This window comes from Rhinolophus hipposideros, assembly GCF_964194185.1.
Source record: "Rhinolophus hipposideros genome assembly, chromosome: 11".
Classification (NCBI taxonomy): Eukaryota; Metazoa; Chordata; class Mammalia; order Chiroptera; family Rhinolophidae; genus Rhinolophus; species Rhinolophus hipposideros.
Genome location: NC_138057.1, coordinates 47,271,856 through 47,289,600, shown reverse-complemented (window position 1 = coordinate 47,289,600; position 17,745 = coordinate 47,271,856). Strand labels below are relative to the sequence as shown.

Here is a 17,745-nt window from a genome sequence, read left to right as displayed (position 1 = left end):
CATGGCAATAGTGATTAAATATTTCTCTTGTCTTAACTCAGATTTCAAAACTCCATTGAGTATGCCTAAATATTACCAGCCAGTCAGATTTCACCTTTCTTTACATTTAATGATGGCACAATACATATGCTTCTGATGACTGCAATTGATCAGTCATCAATTGCAGATGTAACTGCTGTGGATTTTTTAAAAAACATTTTTTGCAAGCCATATGTTTATGGGCCTTTATCATTTTTTAATGATTAGAATAGGTGAATTTCGATTGCCTTTGTAGCCAAATTGTTTATAGATATTCCTATTATAAAAACTGAGAAAATGAAAATATCCACATTACATTTAGCACCTTTGATTAGCAATTTCTTTGGAAGTAGTTAGGCTTGGCTTAACGTAGGCCATGACTTGTTTTAATGTGATGCCATAAAAAAAATCTGGAAGATAAAAACTTCAAATGTAAATGTTCAGAGACGTTTGGAAGAACCAACTCACATAGCATCCCTGCACTATTTTTGAAAAAGTTTCCAGTACCAAATGATTGTAGAGTCCTTTAGGATCCAAAAAAAGATTTACGATACATATGAATATTTATTTTTTTAGTGCTGAATTTCATTAGAATGATTAAAACTGCCAAGTTTAGATGCATCTCTTTGGCTGGTAAAGATATAATAGTTTGTTGACTCTGTTTTGGGATTTTTATAGCCCAAGAGAGCTGACATTTTTTTACTGTCAGTGGGCTCTTAGTAGAGTGAGGTAAATGTTTTTTGTTATTGTGATCCTTTTCAGACTACTCATTCACAAAGTTATAAATGGACAGTGCTGATGCAGAGTTCTGTAAAGGCTAGTGAATATTAAATATCTTAATTAACATTTCCATAGCAAGTAGTGCTGAAAATGTTACTTTATAGTTCATTAGTCTGATAGGTTACTTAATGATAGTGTTCAAGACTCGCCTTTTCTGAAGAGCCCAGCCCCACCCAAAACTGATTATTTTTCATTATTTGCACTTACAAGTTATGATAGATTACTTGACATTTTAAAAATCTTTTATATGGTGTAAGTTTTATCGTACCAAGACTATGAACATTTGTGTACAAGTTTTTATACAAACATTTTTATTTCTGTTTGATATATACCTAAGAGTGGAGTTGCTGAGTCAAACGATAACTCTGTGTTTAACTTTTTGATGAACTAACTACCAGACTGTTTTCCAACGCGACTGCATCATTTTATATTCCCATCAGGAGTGTCTGAGGGTTCCATATTCTGTACGTTCTTGCCTTTACTCATTATGATCTCTTTTCGATCAGAGCCAAGTAAGTGGGAATGAAATGGTATCGCCTGTGGTTTTGATTGCATTTCTATGATGACTAATGATGTTGAGCATCTTTTTCTGTGCTTATGGGCCATTTTTATATCTTCTTTGAAGAACTGTCTTTTCAGAGCCATTGCTCATTTTAAAATTGGGTTGTCGTTTTACTATTGAGTTGTACAAGGTGTGATCAAATAGTATGATGAATGTTTAAAAAACAGTGCATTACAATAAAAGACACATTGCCAATAATCCCCCTCAAAATACTCCCCCTCACTTCGAACACACTTATCCCATTGTTTGTGCCACTTTCTGAAGCAGTTCTGGAAGTCCTCTTCCCTGAGTGTCTTCAATTGCACTTTTGTGGCTGTCTCAATGTCCTGAATCGATTCAAAACTTTTACCTTTCACGGTCATTTTGACCGTGGGGAAGAGCCAGAAGTCGCACAGTGCCAGTTCCTGTGAATAAGGTGGATGAGGACACCCCGTAATGTGTTTTGTTTTTCTTAAAGATTTTTTTATTGGAGAAGGGGAGCAGTTCTTTATTGGGGAACAGTGTGTACTTCCAGGACTTTTCTCCAAGTCAAGTTGTTGTCCTTTCAGTCTTAGTTGTGGAGGGCGCAGCTCAGCTCCAGGTCCAGTTGCCGTTGCTAGTTGCAGGGGGCACAGCCCACCATCCCTTGCAGGAATCAAACTGGCAACCTTATTGTTGAGAGGACGCACTCCAACCAACTGAGCCATCCGGGAGGCAGCTCAGCTCAAGGTGTGTGTTCAATTTTAGTTGCAGGGGGCGGAGCGCACCATCCTGGACTTGAGGAGTTGAACCGGGCAACCTTATGGTTGAGAGCCCACTTGCTCATGTGGGAATCGAACTGGCAGCCTTTGGAGTCAGGAGCATGGAGCTCTAACCGCCTGAGCCATCGGGCTGACTGTCCCCTCCCTCCTCCATAATGTTTTTATTTGACAGAAATTGCCATACCAGAAGCGATGTGTGACAAGGAGCCTTTCTGTAATAGTTCTTTATATAATTTAGATACAAATCCTATTAGATATATAACTTGCAAATATTTTCTCCCATTCAGTGATTGTCTTTTCACTTCCTTAATGGTATCCTTTGGGGCACAAAACTTTTAAATTTGATTAAGTACATTTTATCTATTTTCCCTTTTATTGCTTATTGCTTTTGCTTTTGGTTAGGTTTCTGAGAAACCATTGCCAAATCCAAGGTTAGGAAGAGTTACCCCTATGTTTTCTTTTAAGAGTTGTATAGTTTCAGCTCTTACGTTTAGGTCTATGAACCATTTTGAGTTAACTTTTGTTTATGTGAGTGAGGTAGGAGTCCAGTTTCATTCTTATGCATGTGGATGGATATCCAACATGATTGATTGTTGAAAAGACTTTTCCCCATTAGGTTTTCTTGACACACGTCAAAAATCAGTTGCCCATAAATGTAAGTGTTTATTTCTGGATTCTCAGTTCTTTTCCATTGATCTTTAAGTCTGTCTTAAGCCAATTCCACACTATCTTAATTATTGTAGCTTGGTTTTAAAATAGGGGAAGTGGGTCCTTCAACTTTGTTCTTTTCGATAATTGTTTTGGCTGTTTTGTGCTCCTTAAATTTCCATGTGAATTTTAGAATCATCTTATCAATTTCTGCAGAGAAGTCACCTGGGATTTTAATAGGAATTGTGTTGAATCTGCAGATCAATTTGGGGAATATTGTCATCTTGACAATGTTAAGTCTTCCAATCTATGAACATAAGATGTTTTCCCATTTATTTAGATCTTCTTGACTTTCAACAATACTTTGTAGTTTTCAAAATATAAGTTTTACATGTCCTTTATTAAATTTATTCCTAAGTATTTTATTCTTTTTGATGCTATTGTAAATGGAATTGTTTCTTTAATTTATTTTTCAGGATGTTTATTGTTAAGTTTAATTACCAATTTAATTTTTAAAAAATTTTCCTTCCTTCCTTCCTTCCGTCCATCCTTCAGGGTGCAGCTCACAGTGGCCCATGCGGGGATCGAACCTCCATCTTTGGTGTTATTAGCACCATGCTCTAACCAACTGAGCTAACTGGCTACCCCAGTTTAAATTGTTTTTGAATAAAAATTTTGGTTTTAGATTTATATTGACTTATGAAAATCATTAACACTATTTCATGGATTTATTTCTAATATTTGTGGCAAAGAAATACTACTTTTTAATACGTAGCTATAAAATCTAGTATAAGCTTTTGCATTTAACATGTACAATTACCCAGTTATTTCCTTGCATTAGTTTTCTAACTCTTCAGTTATTCAATAGATTAATGAGCTGGGAAGCATATTACCATTATAAAAAGAATGGCGCATTGGAATCCCATGTACTTATCATTTAGCTTCATTTATCAACTTGTGGTCCCCTAGATTATTTTGCAGCAAATCCAGACTTATATCATCTGTACATTACAAGTATACTTTTACAAGGCAGATTTTCTCTTTGTAACTATCTTATATCGGAACAAAACTTGCTCTAATTGACTTTGTTTTAGAAGATGATTTGTTAAGATAGAGGAGTCAGTAATTAAATTTTGTTTTTATTTTGATACACAGGAGTCCAGATCTTACGTAAAATGGATGTTTCTCACACTGATACTGAATATTAAGTAGAAAATCTATTTAGTAATATCAAAGCTGCCATGGAAGAAATACCAATAAAAGTTGCTGTAAGAATTAGACCTCTGCTATGCAAAGAAATTCTTCATAATCATCAAGTTTGTGTGAGAATTATTCCAAACACCCAGCAAATTATCATTGGGAGAGATAGAGTATTTACTTTTGATTTTGTTTTTGGGAAAAATTCCACTCAAGATGAAGTTTATAATACGTGCATAAAGCCACTAGTGTTGTCACTGATCGAGGGCTATAATGCAACTGTTTTTGCCTATGGACAAACTGGATCTGGGAAGACATACACCATCGGAGGAGGCCATGTTGGTAAGATTCCCATACTCTTTGACTTTTATTTGAGACCCTAGAAAGCTAAAACATGACAGTAGCTTACACATAATAACAGGTGCTCAGCATGTTGTTTGAATGAAATAATAGGATAATCAGTATTCATCAGATCGTCATCTTTGAAACATTTGTTTTTAAATATTGAAGTTTCGTTTATTTATGATTATATTTGCTTGAGGAAAGAAGTTTAAGACAATGTTCAGTGTTAAGCCCTTTTCTCTTTTTTCCACTTTTATTGAGATAAATTGACATATAAAATTATATTAGTCCAAGATATACAACATAGTGATTTGATATGTTTTTATTGCAAAATGGTTACCACAGTTTAGTTAACATCAATAACCTGACAATTACAAATTTTTTTTCTTGTGACGAGAACTTTTAAGATCTACTCTCTTAGCAACTTTCAAATATATAATACAGTGTTGTTAACTGTAGTCACCATGCTGTACATTACATCTCCAGGACTTCTTTATCGTATAACTGGAAGTTTGTACCTTTTGACCACCTTCATCCATTTCCCCCACCGCCGACCCCATCTCTGGCAACCCTTTGTCATTTTGAATAGAATTTAAATTAGAGAGACATGAGTTAACATCAGATTTTGCATCTTTTAGTAGTCCACTTGTAAATATTGAGTCCTGCAATCAGGACTTAGTGGGAGTAAGAGAAATTTATTATGTAGGTTAAAGTGTCTTTTTTTTCCCCTTTTCTAGCCAGCTTTCTATTTTCTTCAGCTTTATTGAGGTATAGTTGACAAAGAAAACTGTAAGATATTTAAGTGTACATCATGATGATTTGATATACGTATATATTATGAAAGGATTCCTCCAATCTAGTTGATACATCCATCACCTCCCATATATATACAGATTTGTATTTTAAATACTGAATACTTTAGGATATAATTTCTCCTGCTTGTGATTCTGGTTTGGAAAAGGTAGAATCATAGATTTCCTTTAGAGCTAGAAGGAACCTTGAAAATAATTTCTCTTTATTTATAAGTGAGGAGCTCCAGCCACAAAGCGATGACGGGCTTGTTCAGATGGCTAGTGACAGCTGGAATTGAAAGCCACGTCCTCTGTTGAGACTGTTTATTGGTATTTATCTACTAAAAGCAACTTTTGAATGTTACGCATATATATCGTCTGAAAGTATTAGTATTCTCTATATGTGTAATGGCTTTCAATATCTTTTCTATTTTCATGTTTCTCAAATGTAGACTATGTGACTTTCAGAAACATCTCTCATGAAGAGTAGGGATCAGGGAGGGCTGGAGGGTGACTGGTTTGAGGAAGCCCTCATTCCAAAGATTAAATGAAGGGGCCTTCAATGTTCAATATCAAACCCCCTCCCCCAAATTTTTCGAATCACTATTATACCGGATTAGGAGATTAAAGATACTAGATTATTTTAGGGTCTTACAATAAAATATGTTTAGCTTTTCTATTATTATGAGTTTTCCTAAGGCTTGTAGCTTTTTTTTGGTTTTGATTGGCAAATGTTTCATGATATTAAAGACTCAGTATGTGCTTTATACTAATAGAAGTATAAAATGTTCAGATCTTGATGACAATTGTAGCTTTATTGTTTTTTATTATTAAGAGGCCATGAGTACAGTCTTAATTCTTTAGGGGAAAAAGTTATGAAAGTTATCGATTGTCAAAATACGTTAACTGCTCAAAGATACTCTATACCAGGAGAAATAGACCACCATTGGGAAGAGTTACGATGGTGTTATTTTTTTTTTTTTAATAATGTTTATTGTAAAAACAATTGCCAAGTGATGCTTAAGAAATTAAACATATGAAAACTCCTTTCATCCCCAGGAAATAAAAGTTTGATATATACCAATTCCAGAGTTCTCTAGACATTTTTCTAGGCATATTACAAATACACACATAGTTTTTGTCTTGTTCTGTACCTTTCTTTTTCCATTTGACCATATCAAATGTTATCTCATTTCCTTCCATTTGGATCATAGAATTTCACCTCATTTTTTGGGGTATATATTATTTCATAGTTTGAATGGGTCATGGTTCATTCATTCCAGTATTAATGGGCATTAAAGTTATTTCTGATTTTTACTATTATAAAAAAGTTGCACATTTGTACAACTTTGTACATTTAACTTTGCATCCATGTGTTAGTATTTCTACAGAATAGATTCCTAGAAGTGGATTTGTTGAGTCAAAGCGTATGCACATTTAAAATGTGAATAGATACTGATAAATTACCTTCCAAAAAAGCTTGTAGAAATTTCCACCAATATAGGAAAGCCATTTGTTCATATCCTTATCGCTTACTGGATATTATAAATCCCAAACATTTTTTTTTTTGCCATTTGATGGGTGAAAAATTGTAAAGTGTTGTTTGAGGTTATATTTCTTGGTGTATTAGTGAAATTAGTGAGCATTTTCAATTTCCCATACTGACACCAATTCTGTGTCAGTTGTCTACTGTGTGATTATTGGTCATGAAAATAATATTGTTTTCCTCCCCCGCAAGAAACAATTCATTGAGCATTTTCTGTGTCTAGGGTACCATGCTAGGCACTGTGGCAGAATGAAAATCTTTTATCTTTCAATACATTGCTTATTTAATATTCATTTTCCTGCTTTTCAAAACTTGGATTTGGTGACTTTTACCTGGCATACTGTTCCCTAAAAACTATATTTCTGTACTCTTTAGCATATAATAGTGAAATGATGGCTATTGAGGTATAAAACTTGACAAGTTCTTTCTCTGAAATAGTTTTTTTCAGGAATATAAGCTTAACATTGAAATGTGATTTTTTAGGTTTTATTGTAAATATTATTTGACATTCAGCTGTTTGATAAGTCTTGAATTTCTATGTTTTTGTGTTATCTGTTGAAGTGAGAAATTATCAGCTGTATATTCTGGCTAATCTAGAATGCCTGCTATTGGCTAGTTCTTGGAAGCTCTCAAAAAGAAATCTTAACTCTCTCCCTTGTATTGGAAAACCTACAGCTTTCTTTACTTGCCACACGATGGCAGTATTGCATCTTAGTTTACGTGAAAGGCAACCCGATTTAATAGAGGTTCAGATTTTCAGGATGATTGTTGCCAAAAGTCTAAACATTGGTAATCTTCAACTTGGAAGCAAGTTGTTTTTAAGGTTCATTTGTAAGCCAACGTTTTGTAGCTTGGAATATATTTTCCATGGAACAATGCTAAAAATGGTGGGCAGTTTTCTAAATTAGCCTATAGAAACTTACTTAAGTCCCAGTTTATTTTTTCACTTATTTAAAAATTGTATCTTGTACATTTTTTTACTATTTTAAAAATTGTGATTTAATATATATATATATATATATATATGTATATATATATGTATATATACATATATAAAATAAAATTTGCCATTTTAACCATTTGTTTACTGTGGTAAAATATATAAAATAAAACTTACCATTTTACCATTTTTAAGAGTACAGTTCTGTGACATTACATCCAGTGTTTTGTGACCATCACTGCTGTTTTTCATCACTCCAAATAGAAGCTTTGTACCCATTAAGAAATAATTCCATTGCCCCATCCCCTGCTAACCTCTAATTTACTTAATTTCTCTACGAATTTTCCTCTTCTAGATATTTCATAGAAGTGGAATCATACAATATTTGTCCTCCTGTGTCTGGATTCTTTCACTTAGTCTTAGTATAATAGTTCCAAGGGCATCCTCCTTGTAGTATGTATCAGAACTTCATTCCTTTTTATGACTAATATTCCATTGTATCCGTGGGTCGCATTGTGTTTATCCATTCCTCAGTTGATAGTCACTTGAGTTGTTTCCCCCTTTTGGCTATTGTGCGTAATGCTGCTATGGACATTGGTGTACAAGTATCTGAGTCCCTCATATGCATTTTTGTTCATTCATAATGTTACTGTACTGATCTGTGTTCTGGGTTATGGGAGTGATGGAGGAGAAGAGATATATAGTCTTTTGACTCTGCTTTTTTCTTTGATCTCATCCAGTCTCATGACATTAAATACCAGCTGTATGTAGCTGACTTCCAATTTTTAAAAAATCTCCAGTCCTTGCTGCTATCTTGAGCTCTGGACTCATATACCCAACTGCCTCTTCAGTCTTTCCAGTTGGATGCCAAGATAGCTCAGTTGGATGCTAATAGACATCTCAAGCTTAATTAGTGAAAAAATGAACTTCTGCCATGTTCCCCTCAAACCAACTCAATTCCCACTCTTAACCATATCAGTTGATGGCAACTCCAGTGGCTTACAACAAAACTTTGGAGTCATCCTTGACTCATTGCTTTCTCTCACATTCCACATCCAATCTGTCAGGGAATCTTAATGTTGCTCCCTTCAACATAAATCCAGAATCTGGTCACTTTTCACCTTTTTTCTGCTACCATCCTGCTTTGAGCCACCATCATGTTTACCCTCCAGCACTCTTGACTTCTAGATTACTGCACTGTCCTTCTAAATGTTCTCCCCACGTCTACCCCTACCCCTTTATGGTATATGCAAAACACAGCAATCAGAGTGGTCTCTTAAATCCCAAGTTACTGCTTTCCTCCAGTGGCTCTCATCTTACAATAAAACTCGAAGTTTCCCGTGGTCTACAAGGACTTAAATGTTCTGGTTTCTGTCCCCTCTATGACCTCATCCCCTATTACTCTCTCCTTGCTCTCTCTGCTTCAGCCACACTGGCCTCCTTATTTATGGATCCCACCTGTTTAGAGCTTTTGTACTGGCTGTTCTCTCTGCCTGGGCCACTTTTCCCTCAGTTATCCACATGGCTCTTCTGCAGCCTCTTTCAAGTTTTTGCTCAAATGACACCCATCATGACTTTCCGACTTGAAGTTGCAAACACCTGCTACCTAACTATACTCACACTTCCAGTCCCCCTTACCTTGCCCTGTTTTTAAATCTAGGCATACCTATTACTTTAAATATACCATTTAATTCACTTAGTTATTCTTTTTGGCTATTGTCTGTCTTCCCCCAGTAGTCCCACAAGGGCAGGGATTTTTTTTCTTCTGTTTTGTTCACTAATGGTTCTCAGGGTCCTAAAATACTGCCTGGCACATAGTAGGTATTAAATAAAAATTTGTTAAATGAATGCATGAATGAATTTTGAGTAAGGGCATGCACGTGAAAACGTTTACCTATGAATTTTATAGTTATGGTTTAAAAAAATTATATAGATAATTGTAAGAAAATAAATGTATTGATTATAAATTTGATGTTGTAGCTTTTCTTATATTTTAACTATCATATGTGCTTTCTTCTAAATTTTCAGCTTCAGTTGCAGAGGGTCAAAAGGGTATCATTCCTCGAGCTATCCAAGAAATATTTCAAAACATCTTTGAAAATCCTAGCACTGACTTTAAAATAAAAGTGTCTTATATAGAAGTATATAAGGAAGACCTAAGAGATCTTCTAGAATTGGAGACATCTATGAAAGATCTTCATATACGAGAAGATGAAAAAGGAAACACAGGTAAAGTAGCTTACTTAATTGATAGCTTTAGAAAATAGGTATGACTTAATTCAGTTTCTTTGGATGTATCCCAAAGAATCTTTAAAAATAGACATTGAAGCAAAATGAATTTGTCTTTACTTTAAAATTGAATAGATTATTGGTAACCAATATCAGTTAAATCACCCAGTTCAACTGGTTGGTAAGATGAAGTTATTAAGTTATAATTTAAGATAGTACTAATTTCTTATAATCCTTTCTCCCGCCAGTGCTGGGCTAACCTTAGGTGAGAGTGTGAAATATTTTAAATTAGTTTTGTACTTTTTTCCCCTCCTAATTACCCCGAGATTTGGGATGGCTTCTTCCTCTGGTGTTCATTCAAGTTGGTCCAGATCTCTTCTTTCTTCTTTGATTTTTGTCTCATATTGACATGTATTGCCTTATTTATTTATTTATTAGTTTCAGGTGTACAAGACAAGGTAATACTTAGACGTTCATCATTTATATCCCTCACACTGTGAACCCCCCTCCCCCCATCCACTATCCCTCCGACCTCACACTGAACCATCACATTATATATATAAAATTATGTATTGCCTTTTGTTGTGCTTCTCAAAGCCTGACTTTCTGTGCTAGTAACCATTAATCTCATTAAATATCCATTTATTTGGAAATGGGAGAAAGTTAGGAGAGGGTCAAAATGCAGGCATTTTAAAGAATAATACTTTCTGCTTTTCTGATTTAAAAGGTAATATGTTCAACATAGAACATTTTGAAAACATAGAAAAGTATAAGGAAGAAAGTTAAACATCATCTTTAATCCCAGAACCCAGAAATAGCAACTTCTCTTTTTGGTGTGTTTTCTTTCAGATTTCTATTTCTATGCATGCATAATTTTTAAAAATATACTTGCAACCCCATATATGGTATTACATGTTAATATTTATATTGTGAGCATTTTCATGTCATTAAATGTTTTTCAAACTATGACTCTTCATAGTCATGTGGTGATTTGTCTTCTGAATGTATTATGATAATTTATTTAACTAATATTCCATTGTTGGGCGTTTAGGCTGTTTCCAAATTTTCAGTATTATTAATCACAGTGACTGTTCTTGGATGTCTTCTTTTTCTAGAAAACACTTTTTTAGTAGAACCTTCCTGGAGATAAAGGATCCTGCCAGAGGAGTGACTCTGGGGGAATTTCCTAGCAATTAGGAAAGATGGCTGTTATTCAAACAGCAACCTGCAGGGGGCAGTAAAGCTTGCCTCCTTATCGGCTCTGTCCTGGCAGCAGCCCTGGCATTCCTGGATGTTTGAAGAAAGTGGTTTTTGTTTTGTTTTTGTTTAGAAAGAAAGCATACAGAGTAGTTTATGGAATTATTAGATAATTCAATAGTTTATTTTTTCTGGATAGAATTCAGGCTGATGTTTTGAGCTTATGTGTCTTACGAAATGTGATTATTGAATGTTTTTTATTAAAAGTTATAAAAATAATACATGCTTATTGTAAAATAGCCTCATAGTAAAGACGTATACACTGTCACTCCTGATAAACTAAATGATCAAAATAGTCTGTAGCCGATATCAATTTTGGAAGGATGTAACATATTTTCTTAAGACACATTGTCATATATCTTATATAATGTCCCACTCACAACCAAAATGCATTTATTTGACGTACTTATTTAGTTTCTTTTTGTGAAGCAGTGGTTAGTATCCAACCTGGGTGCTGCACAATTAACATCATCTTTGAAGCTTTTTAAAAAAATGTTGATTTCTGGGCCCCATCAGAGATTCTGATGAATTAGTCTGGGATGGGGACTGGGCATTGGTATTTTCTTTTTTATAAAATTCCCAAGTGATTTGAAGCTGGGTTTGAGAACCATTGATAGTACTAAGCTATAGCTTAACATTAGAAAAATTTTATAAAAGGTATACTATGATTTACAGTTACATTGTCATATTATAATTAGCACAGTGTTTGTAGTATCAGAACTTGAGAATTTTAAATGAACCAGGTTATTTAAAAAGTTGTTGCGATGGAAATAATGTAAGCAAAATAATTATTTTTCAAAGAAACAGTGGCATGACAGTATCTGCTTAAGATGAAGTACGATACTATAATTTTAGCACAGAATCAGGAGCTTTACTCCTCTGATTCAAATCCCAAATCCACCTACTCTTTTGTGAAATATTTTTGGATATAAACAAAAAATGTCAGCAGTAGTAAACTTAGGTTATTTTTCAGTTCTTATTTTTCTGTTGAAATAGAAACTTTTTTGCTTGTTTTGAATTGCTATCTTATCTGTTTACCTTGCACTCTGATATTAATGTCAGGCATACCTGTTTTTAAAATGAATAAGCAACTTTATTTATACTGAAATTTTCGTCTATCATATTGGTGTGACTCCACAATGCCAAAAAAAATCTTAAACCTAAGGATGGCTTGACTAGTAACACAACTCATAAGAAACTAATTTTTAAAAATTAATCTACTACTGATTAATTCTTTTGAGTTTTATATGTAATTAAAAATCTATTATCTTTTAATGTATTAGACTCTAGAGATCAAATACTGGAATAAAGAGTTTTTCGTCAATTCTTTTAAAGAATTGAGCATGATGTGTGGCTTCCAAGAAACCAGATTGTTTAAAAATATATATACAGTATTGTATATTTTATAATTTAAACATCAAAATGAATACTTTTGTTAAAATGAATACTGTTTGTTAAAATAGTATTTTTTTATAATAGTTGTTTTTTGTTAAAATGAATACTGTTTGTTAAAATAGTTCCTTTGGGGGGTAGCCAGTTAGCTCAGTTGGTTAGAGTGTGGTGCTACTAATAACACCAAGGTTGCCGGTTCGATCCCACTTGGGCCACTATGAGTTGCACCCTCCTTAAAAAAAAATAAAGAGTTCCTTTGGGAGATTATATAAAGTTACTTAATGTTGCTGCTGTTCCTATTGTTTGAAATGTTATTGGTTTTTTTTAAAGGGACTATTTTAGCTGGGCTGTCTAGCAAATAACTGTTGTGTGGTTAATTTAACTATACTGGATTTTGATTATAACTACACTTAACAATTTGTTGTTTTAAGTGATTGTTGGGGCCAAGGAGTGCCAGGTGGAGAGTGCAGATGAAGTGATGAGCTTCCTGGAGATGGGGAATGCAGCTAGACATACAAGTACCACCCAAATGAATGAACACTCCAGTAGGTCACATGCAATTTTTACAATCAGTATTTGTCAAGTTGAGAAAAATACAGAGGCAGCTGAAGATGGATCATGGTGTTCCCGTCGGCATATTGTCTCAAAGTTCCACTTTGTGGATTTGGCTGGATCAGAAAGAGTAACCAAAACGGGGAATACTGGTGAACGGTTCAAAGAATCCATTCAAATCAACAGTGGGTTGCTGGCTTTAGGAAATGTAATAAGTGCTCTTGGGGACCCGCGCAGAAGGAGTTCACATATTCCATACAGGGATGCTAAAATTACCCGGCTACTTAAGGATTCCCTGGGAGGCAGTGCCAAAACTGTCATGATCACTTGTGTCAGCCCATCCTCCTCAGATTTTGATGAATCCTTGAATTCTCTCAAGTATGCCAATAGAGCACGCAACATTAGAAACAAACCCACCTTTAACTTCAGCCCTGAATTAGATCGAATGGACGAAATGGAATTTGAGATTAAGTTGCTTCGAGAAGCTTTGCAAAGCCAGCAGGCTGGTAGTATCTGCCAAACCAGCCAGATCCGAGAGAGTACTCCTGATAAAAATAGGATCCTTTCTCTTGAGGAGCAAATAGCTCAGCTCCATGAAGAATGTCTAGGTTACCAAAATTGTATACAGGAAGCCTTCACTTTCCTGGTGGAGTTAAAAGATGCTGTCAGACTAAATCAAAAGCAGCAACACAAACTGCAGGAGTGGTTTAACATGAGCCAAGAGGTCAGGAAGGCGCTTCTCACGTCGTTCAGAGGAAGCCGAGGCATTGGCAACCTGGAAGAAGGGCCACAGCATGTTACAGTTCTTCAACTGAAGCGGGAGCTAAAGAAATGCCAGGTACTTAGACACTGCTTTTATAAGTAACTTGTTTAAGACTAAATGTATTTGGGCAAATAAGAGTCATTTTGGAACTTCGGAAGTGTTTAAAAAGGATTATATGTAAAAATATAATTTGCCTTTACTCTGTTTCTTTCTCCCTTTTCCTATTGCTTTCTCCTCATAATTCATACTTTTCTTGGTTCCCCCTCTTTTCCCTGTGAAATGTATTTTAATTTGTTATATTTAGTAAGTAGAATGTTGTGGACCTGGTCATTAAATTTAGAGGATGAAAAGAAATACAGGTTCAGAAACAAAATTAAGTTATACTTTATTGAATTTTTATCCCTCTGTAGGTCAGAGAAAAAGAGAAAAAAATGCTTCATCCCTTGAGTTCGGAGTATTGATTTTTTAAACAAGTCATCGTATTTGATAATGTTTAAGGAATGTAGGTGTGTGCATGTATACATATTGCCTATGCATATATTGAGTTCAGGATTACATTTCCTCACTTTTTATTCAGAAAACATTTACTGAGTGAAGATTCTGTATCACAGGAGAAATAGTGGAGCGCAAGACATACCTAGTTCTGTTTGTGTGGAGTTTGAAATTTGGTGGACAAATGGATGTTCCATCAGTTTTTTAAAAGTAGGAAAACATGATTCAAAATAGTTAAAAATAGAATAATAGTTAAAAACATAGTTGTCTAGTTAGAAATCTTTGCTCAAAACCTTTTCATATGTATTAGAAAAAAGCCAGTTGTACTATTTTCTGTTATAGCAGTTCTTGAACTTTTTGTTCCTAGGTTTCTTAAAATCGAGTTCCCCCATTGTATTTATTGATATCTACCATATTAAAATTAAAACAAAAAAATTAAACTATTTATTCAAAGCGAACGGTAATAATCTGATTGTATGGTAATATACAGAACACTTTTTAATGGAAAATAATATTTTCCAAAACAAAAAACATTTAATGAGTGGAATTGTTTTACACTTTTGCAAATCTGCTTTTCATATGTGCTTCAGCATTCAATTTGTTGCAGTATGTTGTTTTAGTTGAAGTATATGAAGAAAATCCAGCCTCATATAGATTTGTAGTTGGAAGAGAGTATTTTAATGCCTTTTTTAGATAATTGTAGATATTCTTTTTTGAAATTACACCAAAACTCAATAAGTAGAAATTTCTTAGAGGTTACTTACAATATGGGATTTGCAAATATTTTGTTACAGTAATATGAATACATTAAAATTCATTGGTTCCTATCTTATATTTCGAATGGATCTTTTATCCACACATGATTTTGAATCAACATGCGTTGGTCATTTGGAAAATATTTGTTTACTAAGTTATACAGATCTTCCAGATGTTGACATATTTTATTATACAGTATTAAAAAAGTCATATTCATTAATATCACCACTGATCTCACCAGCAAAGTCTTTAAGCTGCCATACTCATTTCTACTACAGAAATGTCAAAACATTTCTGTAGCAGAAATGTTTTCCAAAATTCTAGTTTTTGCATGAAACTCAAATTTTATCATTTGCTACAAATACTGTTAGTTGTTTTCCTTGAAATGATGGTTCTTATTTTCAAGGAAGTGTCTGCCATATACCCAAGTGTAAATAACGATAGTTTGTCTGATTCTTAGGGTAAAAATCGTACCCTATGAAAAAAGTGGCTAGTTCAGTTTGCAACTCAAACAATTGCACAAGATTTTTTCCCACAGACAATTATTGTCCTTCGGTATGCAGTGGAGCTATTTTATGCATACCTCCCATTTTGTCACATAGAATACTAAAAAAAAACATACTCAAGGGTTGAGATTTAATAAAATAATTTGTATTTCTTCATCAAGATATTCATAAGAAAAACTGGCATTTGTTTGTATCATGAGTGCATGGCAGTGAAGAATACAGTGACTACTAATATAGTCTGGTGACACTTCCTTTATTTATGCTAGGAACCAGCGGTTTACCCACCTCTGCTTACCCACCCATCGGTGCAAATGTCAACGTGGTAAAAAGGCAAACATCATCTTAGTATTATTGGAAAATAGTTTTGACCTCATGGGTACCCTGAAAGGATCTAAGGGACATGCTGACAGGGATGAATACACTGAATACACTATGGGAACTGCTGCTCTATGGCTACGTTTTTTATATTTAACTGTTGGAAGCATTTACAGCAATACTTTTACAGTCATGGATTTTTTTTCTCTCCAGGAATTCTGTCCTTGCCTTCTTCCCAGATAGAGCAGGCCTCGCCCTTCCTCACTGGTATAAGAAACTGGTACATGGGTGTTGGAAGTTTGAACTTTGGGGCATGTGTAGGAGTTGGTGATAGGAAGCACTTTACTTCCATGCTTCTAAGGTGGCTGAAACTGGAAGCTCATACGACCCACTGCTCAGGGTCACTTATTCTCTCCATCTGTTGGAAACTCTCAATTTAGTCTTGCTGTAGATTGTGAACTCTAGATTATCATTTCCCAAAGATATTAACAGTCTTGATGGAAAAAGGTACGACAATCAGATTGTTCTGGGGAATGCTAGATTGCAAAAAGCAAACAGGGTTCTTAATCCCAAAACTTCTCAGAACTTTGAAAGTGCTAATATATATTACAAATCTCTAGTGAAAGACACAGCTTTGAGTGTTTCCCAATTTTAAAAAACAAATTCCCTTTTTATGGTCTGCAATCTTATAGGACTAGTAATCATTGGAGACCACTCAACAGTAAATAGAGAAGTGATAAGTGTCATTCCTCACCTTGTTATATCTTTTTAAAAAATTATTTTTTAAACTTCCCTTTCTGTTCTTGTTTTCTGTGAGAGGCAGAGTAACATAAGTTGCCAACGTGGGTACCAAACTCCCAAGGTTTGAATTCTGGCTTCTCAGCCTACTAGCTCTGTGACCTTAGGTGACTACTTGACAGCTCTGCACTTCAGTTTCTCCATCTGTAAAATGAATAACCACCTTGTAGGGTTGTTGTGAAGATTACCAGTATTGAAGCATTAGTTCTCATAAGGTGATGAGAAGGATGCCTGGCCTATAGTAAGGCTCAATAAAGGTTAGTTTATTAGGATATCTTCTTGTGTGTTTTTCACCTGCCTGCCTAAGTTATAGTCAGTGGCAACTAATGGATTGGATTTAGTAGTCATATGTAGGGGGTGCCAGGGGTTACTGTGAAGGCAGCATGGTAGACTCATCTGCTTAGGGAGACGGTGGATCTGGGGGAGGAGAGACACTGACATTCTCATTGCTGAGCTTGCTTCCTTGAGCCTATTAGGCAAGCAAGTAAGTACTTTTGAAAAAATTCCCAGTCAAGATTAGATTGTGGGCCATCTCACAGATGGAATAATAGCTGATTGTTGCTAGGGAAGTAAATGTCATTTTGAAGTTACTGTGACCTTGATTTTTGCCACTAGTCAATTATTGGAACACTGCATCCCCTCATAAAGACCTCTTCAGGGACTGTGTTGCTTTTTTAGCCCAAATTTTGAATATAAAAACGGTACTGAACATGAACATACTCAGCAGGTAAACACTCTTTTTAAATAAATAATAAAATTATCGTTTTTAAAGCATATGTAAAAGCTATTTACTATGCAGTACTGAGAGAGCAATTATAAGCTTCTCAAATGGACAGTTGCTTGTAGAAGAGGATATTAACTAGAGAGAATTACAGTTATATCTTATTTTATAAAAGAGAGAAGCCACAGAGGTTATATAAACATATAAGGTTGTAAGGACCATCAGGGTCATGCGTTCCCTCCCCATTTGGTCATTTGAGAATCCCAAACAGAGAAAAGAAGGGACTTGACCAAAGGCCACTGTGAGCCTGTGGCAAGTTCAAGGCTGGCCTCAGCCGGTGGGTTCCCAGTGCGAAGGTCCATCCCTCATGCCGCTGCCTGAGGAGTCACGCACGTACTCC

At 34.8% G+C, this 17,745-nt stretch overlaps 1 protein-coding gene across 2 annotated transcripts in view; it reads left to right on the top strand.

Moving 5' to 3' along the window:
- The window catches only part of KIF27 (kinesin family member 27), a 73,057-nt gene that overhangs the window by 910 nt on the left and 54,402 nt on the right, over window positions 1–17,745 (top strand). For both annotated transcript variants that reach the window (XM_081065247.1, XM_081065246.1), the window contains exons 2-4: window positions 3,904–4,287; window positions 9,593–9,793; window positions 12,874–13,832. In XM_081065247.1, coding sequence (XP_080921373.1) covers window positions 3,990–4,287; window positions 9,593–9,793; window positions 12,874–13,832 — 1,458 coding nt within the window. In that variant the 5' untranslated portion in view covers window positions 3,904–3,989. The remainder of the gene's footprint in view (window positions 1–3,903; window positions 4,288–9,592; window positions 9,794–12,873; window positions 13,833–17,745) is intronic.